This window comes from Phalangium opilio, unplaced genomic scaffold (assembly GCF_054372755.1).
Source record: "Phalangium opilio isolate 3A_F unplaced genomic scaffold, DU_Popi_V2 ptg000070l_1, whole genome shotgun sequence".
NCBI lineage: Eukaryota > Metazoa > Arthropoda > Arachnida > Opiliones > Phalangiidae > Phalangium > Phalangium opilio.
The window spans coordinates 12,119,418-12,134,880 of NW_028324182.1; the positions used below are offsets into that span (position 1 = coordinate 12,119,418).

Consider the following 15,463-nt stretch of genomic DNA (forward strand, 5'->3'; position numbering starts at 1 on the left):
GGATGAGATATCCTATATTCCGGTTATTATGTATATCTTTATTATTAGTTATAGTCTATATTCTCGTTCCTAATTGATTTGTGTACGCCACTTGAATAAATCTATCGAAAAAACGTTGTAATGACGTTATGGTTCGCGTTAAAATTTTACTTTAATTGAGATAAACTCGTACTATACTTGTACCTAATTATAAGGTAATTGGCGTAATTAGAGGAAAGATGTTATTAATCGTTTTTTATGTTTTTACGACGTTTTGGTTTCGAATATGAGGGAGAAGTAATTTTTATAATCTCGTGGAAGCGGTTATTAGAAACAAATTGGAATTTTAATTTGTAGTTGTACCGTAGAAAAATTCCGATGCTTCGCTATGCTAATAGTTTTACTAAATATAAATGTAAATGGTTATAATGGGGTTTTTGATTAGTCTGCCATGTATTAAAGGGTGTGTCCCTTGGGTCAAACCCAGTGGAAAGTGTTCAAGAACATGCTGGGGTCCAAACATTATCCCCTAAAACAAGGAGATAGTTATTTTGCAGTCCGAACCGTATACCTTTTTATGTATTATTGAATCCCAGGAAAAAAAATATCATTTACATATCAGTAAGAATTCTTAACAGATGTATAGGTATAGAGATCAGTAGAAAAAACCCTGCCAAAGCTTATCGCCTGTTTATAATATCTAGTTATTGACATTGTTTACACTTAGCTGCGATTGTTTTGGAAACAATCTTCCTTCTCTTCAAGGGATGTAAACTGATTGGAACTTTCAAAGCTAACTAATCAATTTAAGCATCACCCCCGCCTACTCAATTTCTGTTATGTGTTTGTACATTTTTTTCTTCTCCACGCGCACATCTTTACAAAAATACACTGAACGTTATCCAGAAACCAGAACTCAAAAAAAAAAAAAAAAATAAGAGAGCAGATTTCAATCCATCATGTAACACTGAGCTCGTTAGCTCTGACAAATATATACGGGCCGGGACGACAAGAACTGGGTTCGTGACCCTTGACCTGCCGGGTCTTCCATCCCTCCTTCCTCTCCTTTACTATGTTGGAGTGGGAGATACGTCTAATTTTTCCGATTTGATAATTTTTTATATTTTTTTCACGATCAAATTATCATTATAAATATTGATAGGAGATAAGGGGTTTTTCCGTTTTACAGATAGACTAGGCCCGTGCCTTTTTTTTTTGGTGTGGGGGTTCAGATTTGTCTGGAACCTCAGGGTCCCTCGTCTTGTAGACGCCATTACGGTTAGTTATAAGGACAAGAGGGGAGGGGGCTATTTTTGACAACTTGGTTGGTTATGTAATTAATAATAGGATGATGTTTTATATTTGGCTTCGCGGAAGTTGGCGTGGAAATAGGTCTTGGTTGCAATGCTTTTACCTAAGGGTGCGCTTGTAATTTGGCGAGATGTATTGCTTTTTTAGGCCATGTTTCTCACTTTTGGAAGTTATTTGTTTGTTAAATTTTTGGGAGCCCCCTTGGTAGGTACTTAGAATGTAGACCCATTTATATTCGTAAAGTTTATGAACAATATGCAATTGCTAGTTGACAAAATTCTGGGAAGAATTATCTTGCGTTTTAGCCCAATTGCATAATTTCAATTGATGACTCTACCATTTTATCATAAATTTGCATTAATATTTTTATTTTTGTAAACATTTCCCAATTTCCCAAGGTACTTTAATGCTAAACCCAAATTATTGCGCAATGACTAATTAAAAACACAGTGGTTTTTTTAATGCACCCTTCACGAAAATTCATTTTTTCCTTATTATTGTATCTCTAGAAACTAAAGTTTATCTCGTATAAACTAGCTTAGTTTAATAATAATACCCAGGGACGCCTCAATTAGGACTTCATTGGCTGCAAAACAAAAAGTAGAACCCGGGGATTTGGAATTTATAGTTGGGGTTACCCATGCCGCTTTGCATTGGGTGTACTATCCAACTGCTGGATTGGCTTCGTATTACACTAAGATAGCTTGGTGTACAACCGCAACCATAATCTAGTCTAGACACCGGGGCCCTAGTTACGAATAAAAAGTCCCTGGAATATACTTTATATCGCGCTGACTCTTAACAAACGTCCCTAATCAAGCGCATCCACCAACGAAAGAAACTAAGGAGGGGGGAGGTCAAAGTTAATCGCTCATTTCCTTATTAACATCATATCCCTGTACCCGAAATTTTGGCCAACTGGGCTCTAGAGCGCGTGCAAACTAAATTAAGCCTCTAAATGAAATATTCTCCCCAACCCTCCTTGCGTAATTGCAAGGTTTAAATGCACCACGAATAACTCCAGTACAACGTGGGTTTCTGTCCTTTACAAGGCTGCAAATTAATATATATATACTTGGCGTTTTTATTATATACAGTGTGTTTGGCATAAATTATGAAGGATGTTCTTTGGGTGCACGATTTTGAGTCGAATATGTATAACTTCTATCTTCATTTTCAAATTGTCCGGGGCACAGTTTTCGAGTTAAGATTGGTTATAGTATTTTACGGATGACCCCTTAAATTTAATTAAGATACTGAATTAGACATTGATTTCTAATTTAATTAATTAAGGGGTAATTTTCCATAAAACACTCATCAAATCATAACTCGAAAATGGGGATGGCCCCGGACGCTAAAATGGAGATGGAAGTTACTTAATTTTCGACTCAATATCGTGCACCCAAAGAAAATCCCCCTAATTTATGGTGGCCAGAATTATCAGAAACACCCTGTATATAAGTAAAACTCGCAATGAATTCGTGGTAAAAACGGCCGGTTATGCGTTAACTTTTCATTGTAATACTGCCTGCATACGATATAGTTTGATAAGAATTGTTTCGACTTCATCCCACACTCTATATAGCTCATCCCGTTACTTATACAAATATTATATTCCGTTTTATACTTGATATCATGCCACTGGATAATGTTAATCTTAATTATCTTTATTAATTTTCATTGGAAAAGTCTTTTTTTAACCTTGCGAAAAAGAAAGAATTATCATAATACGGAATTGTAACTATTACAATAGGTTATCTAAATTTGGCGCGAAGAGATATACATAATGATACGAGTCCCTGATGTTAAATAAAATGGGCGCCAAATAATCCTACGCAAAAAAAAATTAATGTTACTTATCACGAGGGGTTAAGTTTTGTATACTACGTTTTCTTGTTTCTCAGTTTTATTTTTCTTTGGTGTTATAAAACTCGATAATAATTTTTTTCCGGGGGTTATCTTACTTTTCTCGATAGATAAACTATAAACTGGATAAATTCTTTTTTTTAAAAAAAAAAAAAAAATTCCTGGATTTTAAAATCTAGGCTTCGAGGTCGCCGCCAGTAAAGTTATTTCTCCATAAGGATCGTGGAATTATTTATTTTTTATATCTATGAAATAATAATATATTACATAAATAATTAGGGGGACTTTGATTAGGTATATATCGATGTTTAATTATTTCTCCTCACTCGGTCGCCCCAATCCCTTTCTGTTTATTAACCTCTGAAACTGGCGGGGTCAAAATGGGTCCCAGCCAGATAGATATCCCCGGGGAATGCGATGTCGAGTAAACACGATCGAGTTGAGTTACGGGCATATTTTTGTATACGAATGCAATTTAATAGTTTAAAAATTAAGCTATACTAAACTTTTGCAAAATAATGAACTTTAGAATTTAATTTTAGTTTTTGTATTTTTTTTTTTCAAAGCACGTGTATAACATACACCAAATCACGCTATCGGTTTTTAAGGAATTTTGGTAAAGGTTGCCCGGGCCCAGTACTAACAACTATTACAGATGCAGATCAAAGCATATTTTTTATCGATTGCTTGCTATATTTTATTTGCTATGATGATTTATTTAATGTCTCTTTCTCTTCCCCCCAAAAAAGGAAATCATAATCATAATCATAATCCCCGGGGAAGAATTTTAAATCTTCTGACCTCGAGTTGAGAGGATCCCAAAATATTAAATTTTTATCAAACATAAAAAGCATCGCGCCTGCCTATATCAAGTATCTCAGATTATAACCTAACCGCCACTGAGAATTAAGTAGATTTTGATTATTATGTTAATTTTAATTTTTTATTCACTCAGTTGCTTCTGTATCTGCATGCCAAAGGGTATAGTTTAAACGTAATTAATTAAGGTGCATACCTGTTGAACTTCGCAAGGTCCATTGCATTCGTATTCGGCTGATATGTCTTGAGTCTGCAATGAAATAAAATTAAATGAGAAATATGATAATTATAATGCAATATTAATTAATTAATTAAATATATTATAAGTTTCTGATTTAATTTTCACTAGAAGATAACGCGATACTGTATTTTAATGAACTTTGAACTGCAATATTCTGATATACGCATTTTCTCCAACCAAAAAAAAACTGCAAATATTTCTTTTGTAATTGAAACTTCATTGATTCTTTCTAGTGAAAATTATGCATAAATTAATATCATTACCATTACATTTATTATGAATGCAAGGAGTATTAATTTGGCCTCCGCTTTCATATTTTGTTATCTTGGGTAACCCCGAAATCAGCTCTAAGCTCTACTTTTCGTATATATCAAGCCGTTAAGAGTGCGGTGAAAGATCATATTATAGCATATTTCCCCCTTAATATTGCTAGCTCATAATCTCGTATGGAAGTCATCTTCCTAGGCCATCTCGGGATTCTATCCCGGCCAGCATGCAGACTTGGAGATTTTTTTATCCCCTTTTTTTGGCGCGACAACTCCAATAAAGCGATCTCTAGCTTTTCTTCTATATATTCCTAATCGCTTATGGACCACAAAATTTTCGTTCATATATATAATAGACGTCATCAAGGGGCACCCGCACCACGTGATACGAGTTATGTTTGAAATGAAAAAATAAAAAAATAAAAACCTTTAGAGGGATTATTTTTAAAGTTATAGTAATATGATGGTGTGTGTGTCCCCCTTGCATTGTACCCCAATATGGCCTTTTATCTACACAATCTCATCGTCTGCTTTAATAGAAATTTAACACTGTATGTGAATTAGTTTATGCAAACAGATATTAAAATTTTTAATTCAGTGTTTCATCATACGGATTGATATTTTTTTCCTAATTGTTGGAACATAAATGTGGTCGTATGGGTTGAGCAGAGAAACACACGTTTAAGGGCATGCCTAATATTATGGGTAATGAAAGAAATAACACTTATAGCTCTAGATGGAGCCAGAGAGGATTCTGAATCCCCTAACCTCTTTGCATTTGCCCTACTCTCGCGCCATCCATCAATGGCTACTTTTGGCATTTCTAATATTTCCTCTGATAACCTTCGTATACCACTATGCATAGTGTGCACTGAAGGGACTACAGAAATTTTAATTGCATGCGCTTCAAGGTTGCCAGTATTTTGTTATTAGAGCATCTCCTGCAGGTTTGGAACTCAATGATCAGAATTGAACCAAACATAACTACAAGCTTTTCAGTCTGTTGTCGATACCAGTTGAATTGCACTCACAAATGCATCAACACGTCTGCACATTATCTATAAGCCTGTTTCTCTGTCCTGAAACATTGAGCTTGCCTAAATATAAATGGAAGGAAATAATTCCGCAGAAGTAGGCCTAACTTAACTCAGGGTTCTTACGAAATTTTTACATTGAAAATCCCTGACTTTTCCAGGTTATCCCTGACCAAATGTTGCCTATATCCCTGACCATTTTAAGGTGTTTACTAGAGCCAACTTCATCACACCTGGCTCATATTTAGCATTGCATGAAGAATGGTTTGATATGCCAAACAAAATCCCTGACATATCCCTGACTTTTTAGGAAAATGTTTTAAATCCCTGACTTATCCCTGACTTTTTCCCCTATTTTCCATATCCCTGACTTATCCAGGATATCCAGGTTCCGTACGAACCCTGTAACTACATTTTAATCGAATTAAAGAATCAGAGACTGCAGGCGTGTTTATGGATAGACTTTTTTAGGAGATATCTCCGGGAATGAAGCTTACAAATTAATAGGAAAACTATATCCTAGTGGATGATATCTCTTTTTTTTCTCTACCGAGAAGATAAATGTTAATCTTTATTAACTGATACTTGACTAGTGCGTAGTAGATACGCCAAGTCAGGGACTTGAAAGGTTCTGGAGGAATGATTTCTTATGGTTAAAAAAAAACGAAAATTAAGATAGTAATGCCCCCGATCATCGACCTCGTCGTATTTTCGGGTCTCTTCTGTTTTTCGTTACGAGTCGTTCGGGAATAGGACAGCCCCATTCGATAGCCTGGGACAGGGTCACGACCTTTTCTTAACCGCGCACACGCACGCTCAAGGGGATGAAAGCGATTAGGTCCATGCCACTCGCTCGCTCGCCCTAGGGTTGTAACTTGTTACTGGGGCGCCTCACGGTTACCAACCAAGAGACTGTGATTTATCAGGAAGGTGCAGTAGGCCTAACTGAAGTTACAAACAAGAAACAAGCTTTCTTTCTTTCCTTCTCAATGCACCAAGGAAATTCGCATTGACAAGGAGTTAAGGAAAATACTACCACGAGGAGGGATGCTAAAATGAATGTTTTCACGATTGAATCGTAGAATTTTATCCTTAACGAAGTTCCTTCAAGTTTTGCTAATGAAATTGATAGATACTCAACCAATTTGCTAGGACCAAATGTTAGTGAGAGATTGACGGAAATTTAGGCTTAACACTTGGATGTTTTACTATTCCTTTAACAATGTTTTATATCCCTTTTCTTAACGATGCCTCAAAAAATGTCTTGTTAAATTCATATCGGCCGTGAAGCCATTAGCACAGTGTCGACGGACAACTTTTTAAATTTTTTGATACGCTATCAAAAATTTCTCACGTTCCTATTATTGTATAAATTCTTTTGCTAAGACAATCGACTTTGATTGTTTAAGTTTTAGGAAACCCAGAACACACACACTAAAAAAAGAGGACTAACTATTTTCTGCAGTCTCGTAGTCGGTCTGGTTTGCTTATTCTCATCTTTAAATGTCGTAAAAAATAAATCTTGTTGATCGAGAAAAAGCATTTCTTCTTACCCACCACTACCACCCATTAATGACCATAACAGAACCCTGAACCCCGCAGAAAATGGAAACCCCTTATATATATTTTCGCCCCATTTCGCGCCCAAAACACAACACACTCTCCTGGCGCTGCTGTCCTAGCTGGTTTACAAATCGCTGTTCCTTTTGGTTTAATAATATCGGTGATTTAGGGATATGTTCCCATTATTGCGTCATGGAAGTGTTTCAACTATAAGCCTATGATGAAACTGGATGCAAAGTCTTGTAATAGACCATTTCGATGTAGCTAAGAGGGAAAGACACGAGGGTGAAAATTTGCCTTCCATCTTGCTTTTTGGCGTCTGCGCTGTAGTCTCTTTGAGTCATAACAGTGCGCAGAGACGACATCCAGTACTGAGGGTTGCCTACCACCTTTTATTACGAAGAAAAGGGGCTATTCAAGTCCGAATAAGACCCCAGTCCCTAGCCTTCTAAGAAATTGTAACCTTTAAGCCTACGTCAGGGCGAAACCGGGCGGCAAAAACACTGGACACCCTGGCATCCACCCCTGAATCTGCAAAACATATAGGGATGTATCGCGTTACCAGAGCACTAGGATCATGATGGCAAGGACTAGTTAGTTATAAGTACGTGGAAAAAGACCTTGACGAGTACCAGTGGCTTTGATATGTCTGTTGGGGATCAGCTAACGCTCTCCCTTGCTGTCTGAGGCAGAGCCCCTTTTTGTTTTCGCGCCTTTTTTTCTACCCCCCCCCCCCCACCACCAAAATGGAATTTATTATTATGCATCGCGGAGAACAAAACATTCAAAGTATAATGAAATTATACTTTATTCTTTTCCGGGAATTGAAATGAGTCTGTAATGTAAAATAAACTACTTTATGAAATTTGATTCCAATAAAAAAAGGGAAATTGAGTTGGGGGGAAAGAAATTAAGTTTATTTGGTAGAGCGCATGCGCGGATACGCTTCTTTGATTCTATTATTATTATTTTATAAATAACGTAACGTTAATTGTATATAAATGTACCGGTATTTTTCTATGCCAAAGGGCGTTTTTTTTTTAATATATTTAAATTAGAAAAATTTAGTCTAAATTCCACGAGGGTTTTTTAATGTTTCATTTTATTGGAGAATTGAAATGAATTTATACACTTTTTTTCTTTTTAATCTGTTCCCTTTAACTTACTTGGAATTTTAAACCGTGGAAATTTGAGTCAAAGGTGTTTTTTATTTCGAGTCTGTATATGAAACTTCCTGAACCGGAATATTAAATTTATGACCGGAACAGGACGGATGAAATCCAATCGATAATTTTTAATTAATTTTATAAAATTTCTTATTACAGTATCATCAGATTTATTACAAATTATTTTTTTCGGTATTTATCTAAAGTACTAAGCGAAAGAAAGCCTATACTGAGGCCGCATAATATGCATAAAAACAGAACCCCCATATAGCGGTATGGGTATGCCTATCTGTTTATTTCTTAAAATTCGAAGATGCCTCTATTTCATGATAAGAAAGTTACTGACCTCTATAAAAAAAAGTATTCGCATTTTTTTCTATTTTTTTTTTCTATCTAAGCCATATGCCCTCCTGTCTTGATAAATATATATATTTTAGGCTATAAATATTAATAGTAAATTGCCCTGATTTTTGATTTTGAAGGTTGTCTTATTATTAAAAATTAGGGATTTAAACCTGACCCCCGAAATTCCAGACCCATACGAAACTTATTACTGTTTTCGTTTGTCACCTATTCTTGTAAATGTCCGCTTAAGGAGGCTGTTTTGTTTTGGGTTGTCGCTAAGTTTGTTTTTAACCCATTTTAAGCAATTAAGTCGTTAGAAGTGAGAACAATGAGTCTTTTTAAATTATAGTAAATTAGTTCAAATTAACCCCGCTTTCTAAAAATTTAAAACCAAACTAAACGCGGTACAATCCGCTATTCCTTTGTCTCGACCTACGAGCGTCGACGTCAATTTTAATCAAAATTGTCAGTTTCAAAATAATAACCCCTCCCCCCCCCTTACAATTGCAAAATCTAGCCCTTGATACAAATGACCCCGATGTCAATAAATTGAAACAAAAAAAAAGAATTGGCATCAAAATTTTTATAAAATACTTCAATTTGTATTAGGAATTTGACAATATTAATTCAGAAAAAACAGAAACACTCTTTCAAGAGTGAATAGCCCCTCGTAGGAAAACCCCCCTTGTTGTACGGTTAAACACAGGATGTGTCGGATTAATCCGAGTAGCAAAAAATACATTAATCTCATTCGTGCTTACGCCGACCGATCTGCGCGTGCGCGATGGATGCTGATATAGTTTGCAACAGTGGTTGTAGGGATGAAGAGAGAGAGTGTGAGGGGAGAACTGTTACAGGATGAGGAAGCAATGAGGAGAGAGTGTTATAGGCCTTGTTCTTTCCTCCTCTGATCCTGAAATGTATAAAGAGCTAGCTAGCTACCCTTACAAAATCGGATTCGGGAACACACTCGAAGAGAAGTTGGTTGGGTACTTGGATAAAAACTTGGTGGTAATTCTTTCCCACGAGAATTGGAGCAATCCATATCCTTTCTCCCCGGCGGCTGATGCTAACTATTGTACGCGTTAATCCCTATGGTTGGGGTAGAAGATAACTTATTTATTATTCTAGAGCTATAGAGGAATCATTCCAGACACGATGGGGATAACTTTTGTTTTTATCCCCGATGGGGATGGGATGAGGAAAGAAAAGACGATTTAGATTTAGGTAATTTTCTTATTAACTGTTAGAGCTAAGTGTTCTGATTTTTTTTTTTTCAAGAGTGGTGTGCCTCGGGCTTAAAGATAGTTCTGTGGGTATAAAGCTGCCTGTTTCAGACGCGACTCGCGAGTTGTAATTTGCTTTGGGATAAATTGAATTAAGATGGCATGGGAAAAAATTATTCAGGGAAAGTGTTATAGCTATATCTATATATCTATATATATATATATATATGTATATGTATTAAAAGGAAGTTAACAATCTAAAGCAATATATTGGTCGTAATTTTTCTTTTATTCTTTTTTAGATTGTCAGCTAGTATTCAGTCAGTATAGATTTTAGGGGAGGGTGTGTTGATGTACTTAATGAATTAAAGAATATATTTGTATATGTATATTTGGGTTCGGGAAAAGTTTAACAAGAAAGCCTTTTTTTAATATATGGGAAAAATCTGGAAATGTCAGGGAAATCGAAATCGGGTTTTTAAAAGTTGTATGAACCCTGGATATGCTATAGCAGTTCAGTTTGAATCAGTACTTGACTGTAGTTAGACTTAGAGGGCAAACTGGACGTCGTGAAGTGAAATCTGAATGATTAATTTCGTCCTAACCCTTTTTGTGAAATCTGTCTATATTTGGTTAAGTATAAAAAATATAATTTGGTCGTCACAGGTTATTGGCAAGGCGTATAGTGCATTGATATGTAATCTGCACTCGAACCTTGAAGGGTTTAGTATGAATTTAAAATTCGGATTAGTTCTAGGCCCTATTTTTGGGGTCCGTTTTTTCCAAGCACGTGACATCATCATTGTATCAACTCTGACTCCTAAGTATGCGCTTTGACGCTTTGAGATCCATCGATTCTGGCATATATTTATCTGGCGACGCCGTAGACACTGGAGGCTCTCGAGCGGGGGTCCCATCAAAAAGCCAATCTGGCACAGTTGCCAAACTTGACGTGAGCGCGGGCGACGCGGCGAACGTGATGGCGGCTCGGTTATCGAAGAAGCACGCGCCACGACGCCACTTGTGTTTAAGTGGTGGAGGGAGGCAATTTTTTATTCTTTCTTCTCTAGATGAGATCGATTTGACAGGTGTACTTTAGTTTAATGGGAGTATAGGACTTACATATTGCGGAGGCAACAGATTGTCTCACAGACGTTTTCAGCTCGGCCAATTACAGACATACAGCTTCTTCTTCGGGTTCTTTTTAAGATATAAAGTGACGGACGGAGTGCTTCAAGCTAGTGGTTTTTATACACGCAAGGGTGGTTTTTGAATAATCTCTAGGGTTTGCCCGTGTTTGATTTATTATGGCTTAGGGTAACCTAATTTAAAAAATTTTTTGACGTGCATCATACGCTTCAAAGTTATCCTTGAAAATATAATTAACTTAATTGCGTGTAATTAACTTGTTACTTAAACAATGCCTTTCTTAAAGGGATACTCCGAGCTAGAAGTTCTTCAAGTTTAATCGAAAGAGCGTATAAAATAATGCATGTATCAATTGAAACCATGTTTTTATCTACAATATTAAAGAAGATACTGGCAATTAAGTTTCCGTAATGGACACTACGCGTTAGGCTTTCTGGCGAAGCATTCACTGGGAGTACTCCTATTGGACGAATCTGTCAGGTGGTACTAGGCGTCCAATAGTGAGTGCTTCGCCCAGAGTATCTATCCCTTTAACACAATTTCATTTTTGTGTAGGTGCCCGTTTGCTATTATACTCTGAGTCTCACTTAGTCATAACTTCGCTAGAATCATTTCTATTTGTCTTTCTGCAGTATATCCGGCGTATACTATTTCAATTCTTGAATTTTCTTTGTGAAAAAAATTCTTATACCATTGAGAAGATGTTTTTAACATCCTTTTCCGAAAAGTTTTTATTTTCACGAGAAATTCGCCCCTTTGATAAGCTATAGTGAAAACGCGTCAAAGATTTAGAAGAAAAAAATCCTTATTTAGAAAATAGAGGGAAAGTATTTTATGATTTTTCTAGAATTTTTTGGATTCTTATTATATTTTGGGCGTATAATCAAATATCAGAAAATTCCGAAAGATGTTCTGCCCAAATCCAGTTATATTCGTAACGCATTGAGAAAATGCTTGTTTTCTCCTAAAATTGCAAAGTTCTGCTCAATCGGTTTTAAACATATCCAGTTTCGAGAAGAAAGAACGATTTGTCAATAAAAATACATGGGATAAATAAATGTGGTGTTTTAAGTTCATCTCAAGGGATTTTTTCCACGGGATTTGGTTTCAGTCTTAGCTTTATATACTAGTGAATTTTTAAAGTGGGATATCATAGATTTCACAGTCTACGAAAAGGTTTAGCGCCCGACACAGCATTCCAAGGGTTCTCCTTTACGAATCCGCCCACATCTTTGAATCTTCATTCTCCTAATGTATATATTTTTTTAGGTCGAAAAGCTAATGGAGATCAAAGACGGGAGAATGCTGTAAAACCCGCTTTAAATATCATTAGGAGACCATTAAGAATGGGTAGCGTCTCCCAATGAAAATTCCCAAACTCCTGCAAGGACCTTCCTCGCGTTATTTTGGCGCGCTTTTCTTTCCCGCCAATATACAAAAACCACCACCCTCAACATCAACAGTATTTTTTTCACGAGCCGAGAGTCACAGACATTTCTTTTCGGGGTCAAAGTTGGGTTGAAGAATCTCGCGCCAAAAACAAACGATTTTAACAGGAATGTTATATGTTTTTCTTGGGTTGGTGGTTTTTTTTTTCTTTGGGAAGGAGCCCGTAAGAAAACTCCCATAAAAATGCTCAAAGGCGTCTTAACCACCTAACTTTTTAATCGTTCTTGCGTCTAGGGCGAAATATCCAATCTTTGAATAACAAACAAATTTGTATTTTTTTTTCTTTCCCAAAACAGACGTGAATGATATAAAATATGGCCCACCCATGGCTTGTGCCCCTTGCTAGGGCGCTGGTGGTATCAATTTAAAGAGATAGGTGCCCCCTGATATAATAATTTCAACACCCTTATAACAGCAAGTTCAATTCCAACTTCATACTCCAGTTTAAAATCTACATATCTCCGAAACACTGCAGATAAATATCAATGGTGGCGTGAACAGATTTATTATAATGCCTGGAGTTTCCGTTATGGTTATGAAAAGATATTAAGTTATAAACAAAAGTGTACGAAAATGATCCGGCCTACATTTTACTAAAATATCAAATCGTGACCTACAATCTAATATTTAATATATATTTTTGTTGTTGTGAAAAAGGCAAAAACGGATCTTTTCCATATCACTTCCCAAAATATTAATTCACTCACACAACACCCTATGGCTAGCTATCTCTCCCAATCTTAACAATACTACCGAGCTCTTATACTCAAAGTGGACCAGTGCATGTAAGATTGGGTTCAACGGAAACGGAAGTCAAAAAATGCTTCTCTCTATGCCCAAATACAAGTTAGCCCACTGGGGGGGAGATAGTGCATATCCCCCCGAAAGTAATGGCCCCTTTGTACTGCGGAAGTTTGTAACCGACTCGCACCTGGCTTCCTTCGAAGCTACAGGTATGATAATACATACAATGTCGGTATCCCGAATATTCCCCCCTTATGTCGGTCTAGTATATGAAATCATGAAATCAAAGCGTTGTTATACTGAAATCACGGCAAAGGCTTGGATTTAAGCCTATTTTGCGCAAGTTTTCAGTGTCAATTTTGATAATAGCGTTAAATTTTCAATCAATAGAGTTTGGTAACATCTTCCTCGTGATTTTTGGTATGGGTAGAAAAGTTCGACTTGTATTGGTACATGATTTTGCGTAATCCAAGCGCAATTCGGAAACTTAAGAAACATCCAAGAGTATAATAGCTAATTAGGCAATTAATATGTCTGTACTTAATTGTACGCGGGATTGACTCGTAACCCCTCTACCGTTTAAGCTCCTAACTTTAATAATCGTGCCAAGTCTTTAACCCAATCGATTAGTTCTTAATATATTCAAACTTTTTCATCTTTAATTAATCAAAATACACCAGACGTTTCGTGCAACTCGATTTGCTTCACGGATCGTCGTGGAATTTTCATACTAATTAAACTATACAGGGTGTTTCTGATAAGTCTGGAAATCATAAATTAAGGGGGATGTTCATTGGGTGCACGATTATGAGTCGAAAATACAACTTCTATCTATGACATTTTGGCGTCCGGGCCATTGTTTTCGAGTTAAGATTGCATTCAGAGTATTTTAGGGATGACCCCTTAAATTTAATTAAGAAACTGATTTGGACAATGATATCCTATGAAAAACATTAACATGTACAAAAATGGGCCAAGCCTCGCTTCGTGCCCTCTCCGCCGTAAAACGTTCTGAGATCCCATGTAGAGCCAAGTCTGCCTTTTGTTCTCATTCAATCGCCAATTGAACAATTATGTTATAAATTAAGTCCTTTTCCTAATTAATAACCAATATTCTTTGACTCTATCATTATTATACATCTTTGTTCGTATCAAAAATATCGTGACTTGGCAAGCGCAGGTGTACATAAGGTTATGCATAACTCGCCTTATAAACTTGTAAATAGGGTTATGCATAACTCACCATATAGTTTGTACATAGGGCTGTGCACGACTCATCATATAAACTTGTACATATCCCCTCGACCATAAACGATTTAGTGAATATCCCTTCGATTATTTTAAAATCGGCAACGATTTAGTGTATATCCCCTCGACTTCCTTTTAATATTACTTATCTGCGATTGCCAAGTCACGATATTTTTGATACGAACAAAGATGTATAATAATGATAGAGTCAAAGAATATTGGTTATTAATTAGGAAAAGGACTTAATTTATAACATAATTGTTCAATTGGCGATTGAATGAGAACAAAAGGCAGACTTGGCTCTACATGGGATCTCAGAACGTTTTACGGCGGAGAGGGCACGAAGCGAGGCTTGGCCCATTTTTGTACATGTTAATGTTTTTCATAGGATCTCACTTCTTTTTGTAGACCCTCTCGTTATACTTCGGTAGTTATATTAAAACAAGACACTCTCGTGGTACTTCGTTTGCCAATATAATCGCTAACGTTTGTCCATATTTACACTGAATTACCCCTTTCGACCCGCAGAGAATATGCAATAAAGATTGTACGCGATATCCTAATAAAAGAATGTAGCATCAGTTACGACACATTTCTTTTAAACTACTACTCCTATTAGCTTTAATATATATTTAACTTTCGGTTAACTTTGGACCATTACGTCCTTTCATCAAGAACACACTATTTCTGTTGAAAAGACGGCAGCGCCATCTAGTTTTAAAATTAAGAACTAAAGAACAATTTTATAAAAATCTCGGGATGTTTTAATTTTTCTGTGCCTTATAAAATAAATGAAAACTAAATCCTGAATTTTAAGTTTCTATCTCCTCTAGAAGTACCTTAGAATTTTGATGATCGGTGAGTGAGTGAGTGAGTGACAAAATAAGGTAAATTTCACCTGCGATATTTCGAAAAGTATATAGGGTAGGAACTTGAAATTTGGAAACTATAGTTACGATTGACAGTCCTCGCGGCAAGCAAAATTTCAGGCTCTTACCTGTACCCATCACGAAGTTACAGTGGGGTTAAAAGTGCCACGAGTTGCTTCGAGAAAAGG

The 15,463-nt window shown here is 36.3% G+C and overlaps 2 protein-coding genes across 3 annotated transcripts in view; one reads left to right on the forward strand and one right to left on the reverse strand.

Annotated features, from left to right (window-relative positions):
• LOC149661679 (beta-1,4-galactosyltransferase 4-like) overlaps positions 1–15,463 on the forward strand; it is a 118,366-nt gene that overhangs the window by 13,848 nt on the left and 89,055 nt on the right. The window lies entirely within an intron of this gene.
• The window catches only part of sev (receptor protein-tyrosine kinase sevenless), a 34,034-nt gene that overhangs the window by 12,286 nt on the left and 6,285 nt on the right, over positions 1–15,463 (reverse strand). For both annotated transcript variants that reach the window (XM_089843245.1, XM_089843244.1), the window contains exon 2: positions 4,172–4,225. In XM_089843245.1, coding sequence (XP_089699371.1) covers positions 4,172–4,225 — 54 coding nt within the window. The remainder of the gene's footprint in view (positions 1–4,171; positions 4,226–15,463) is intronic.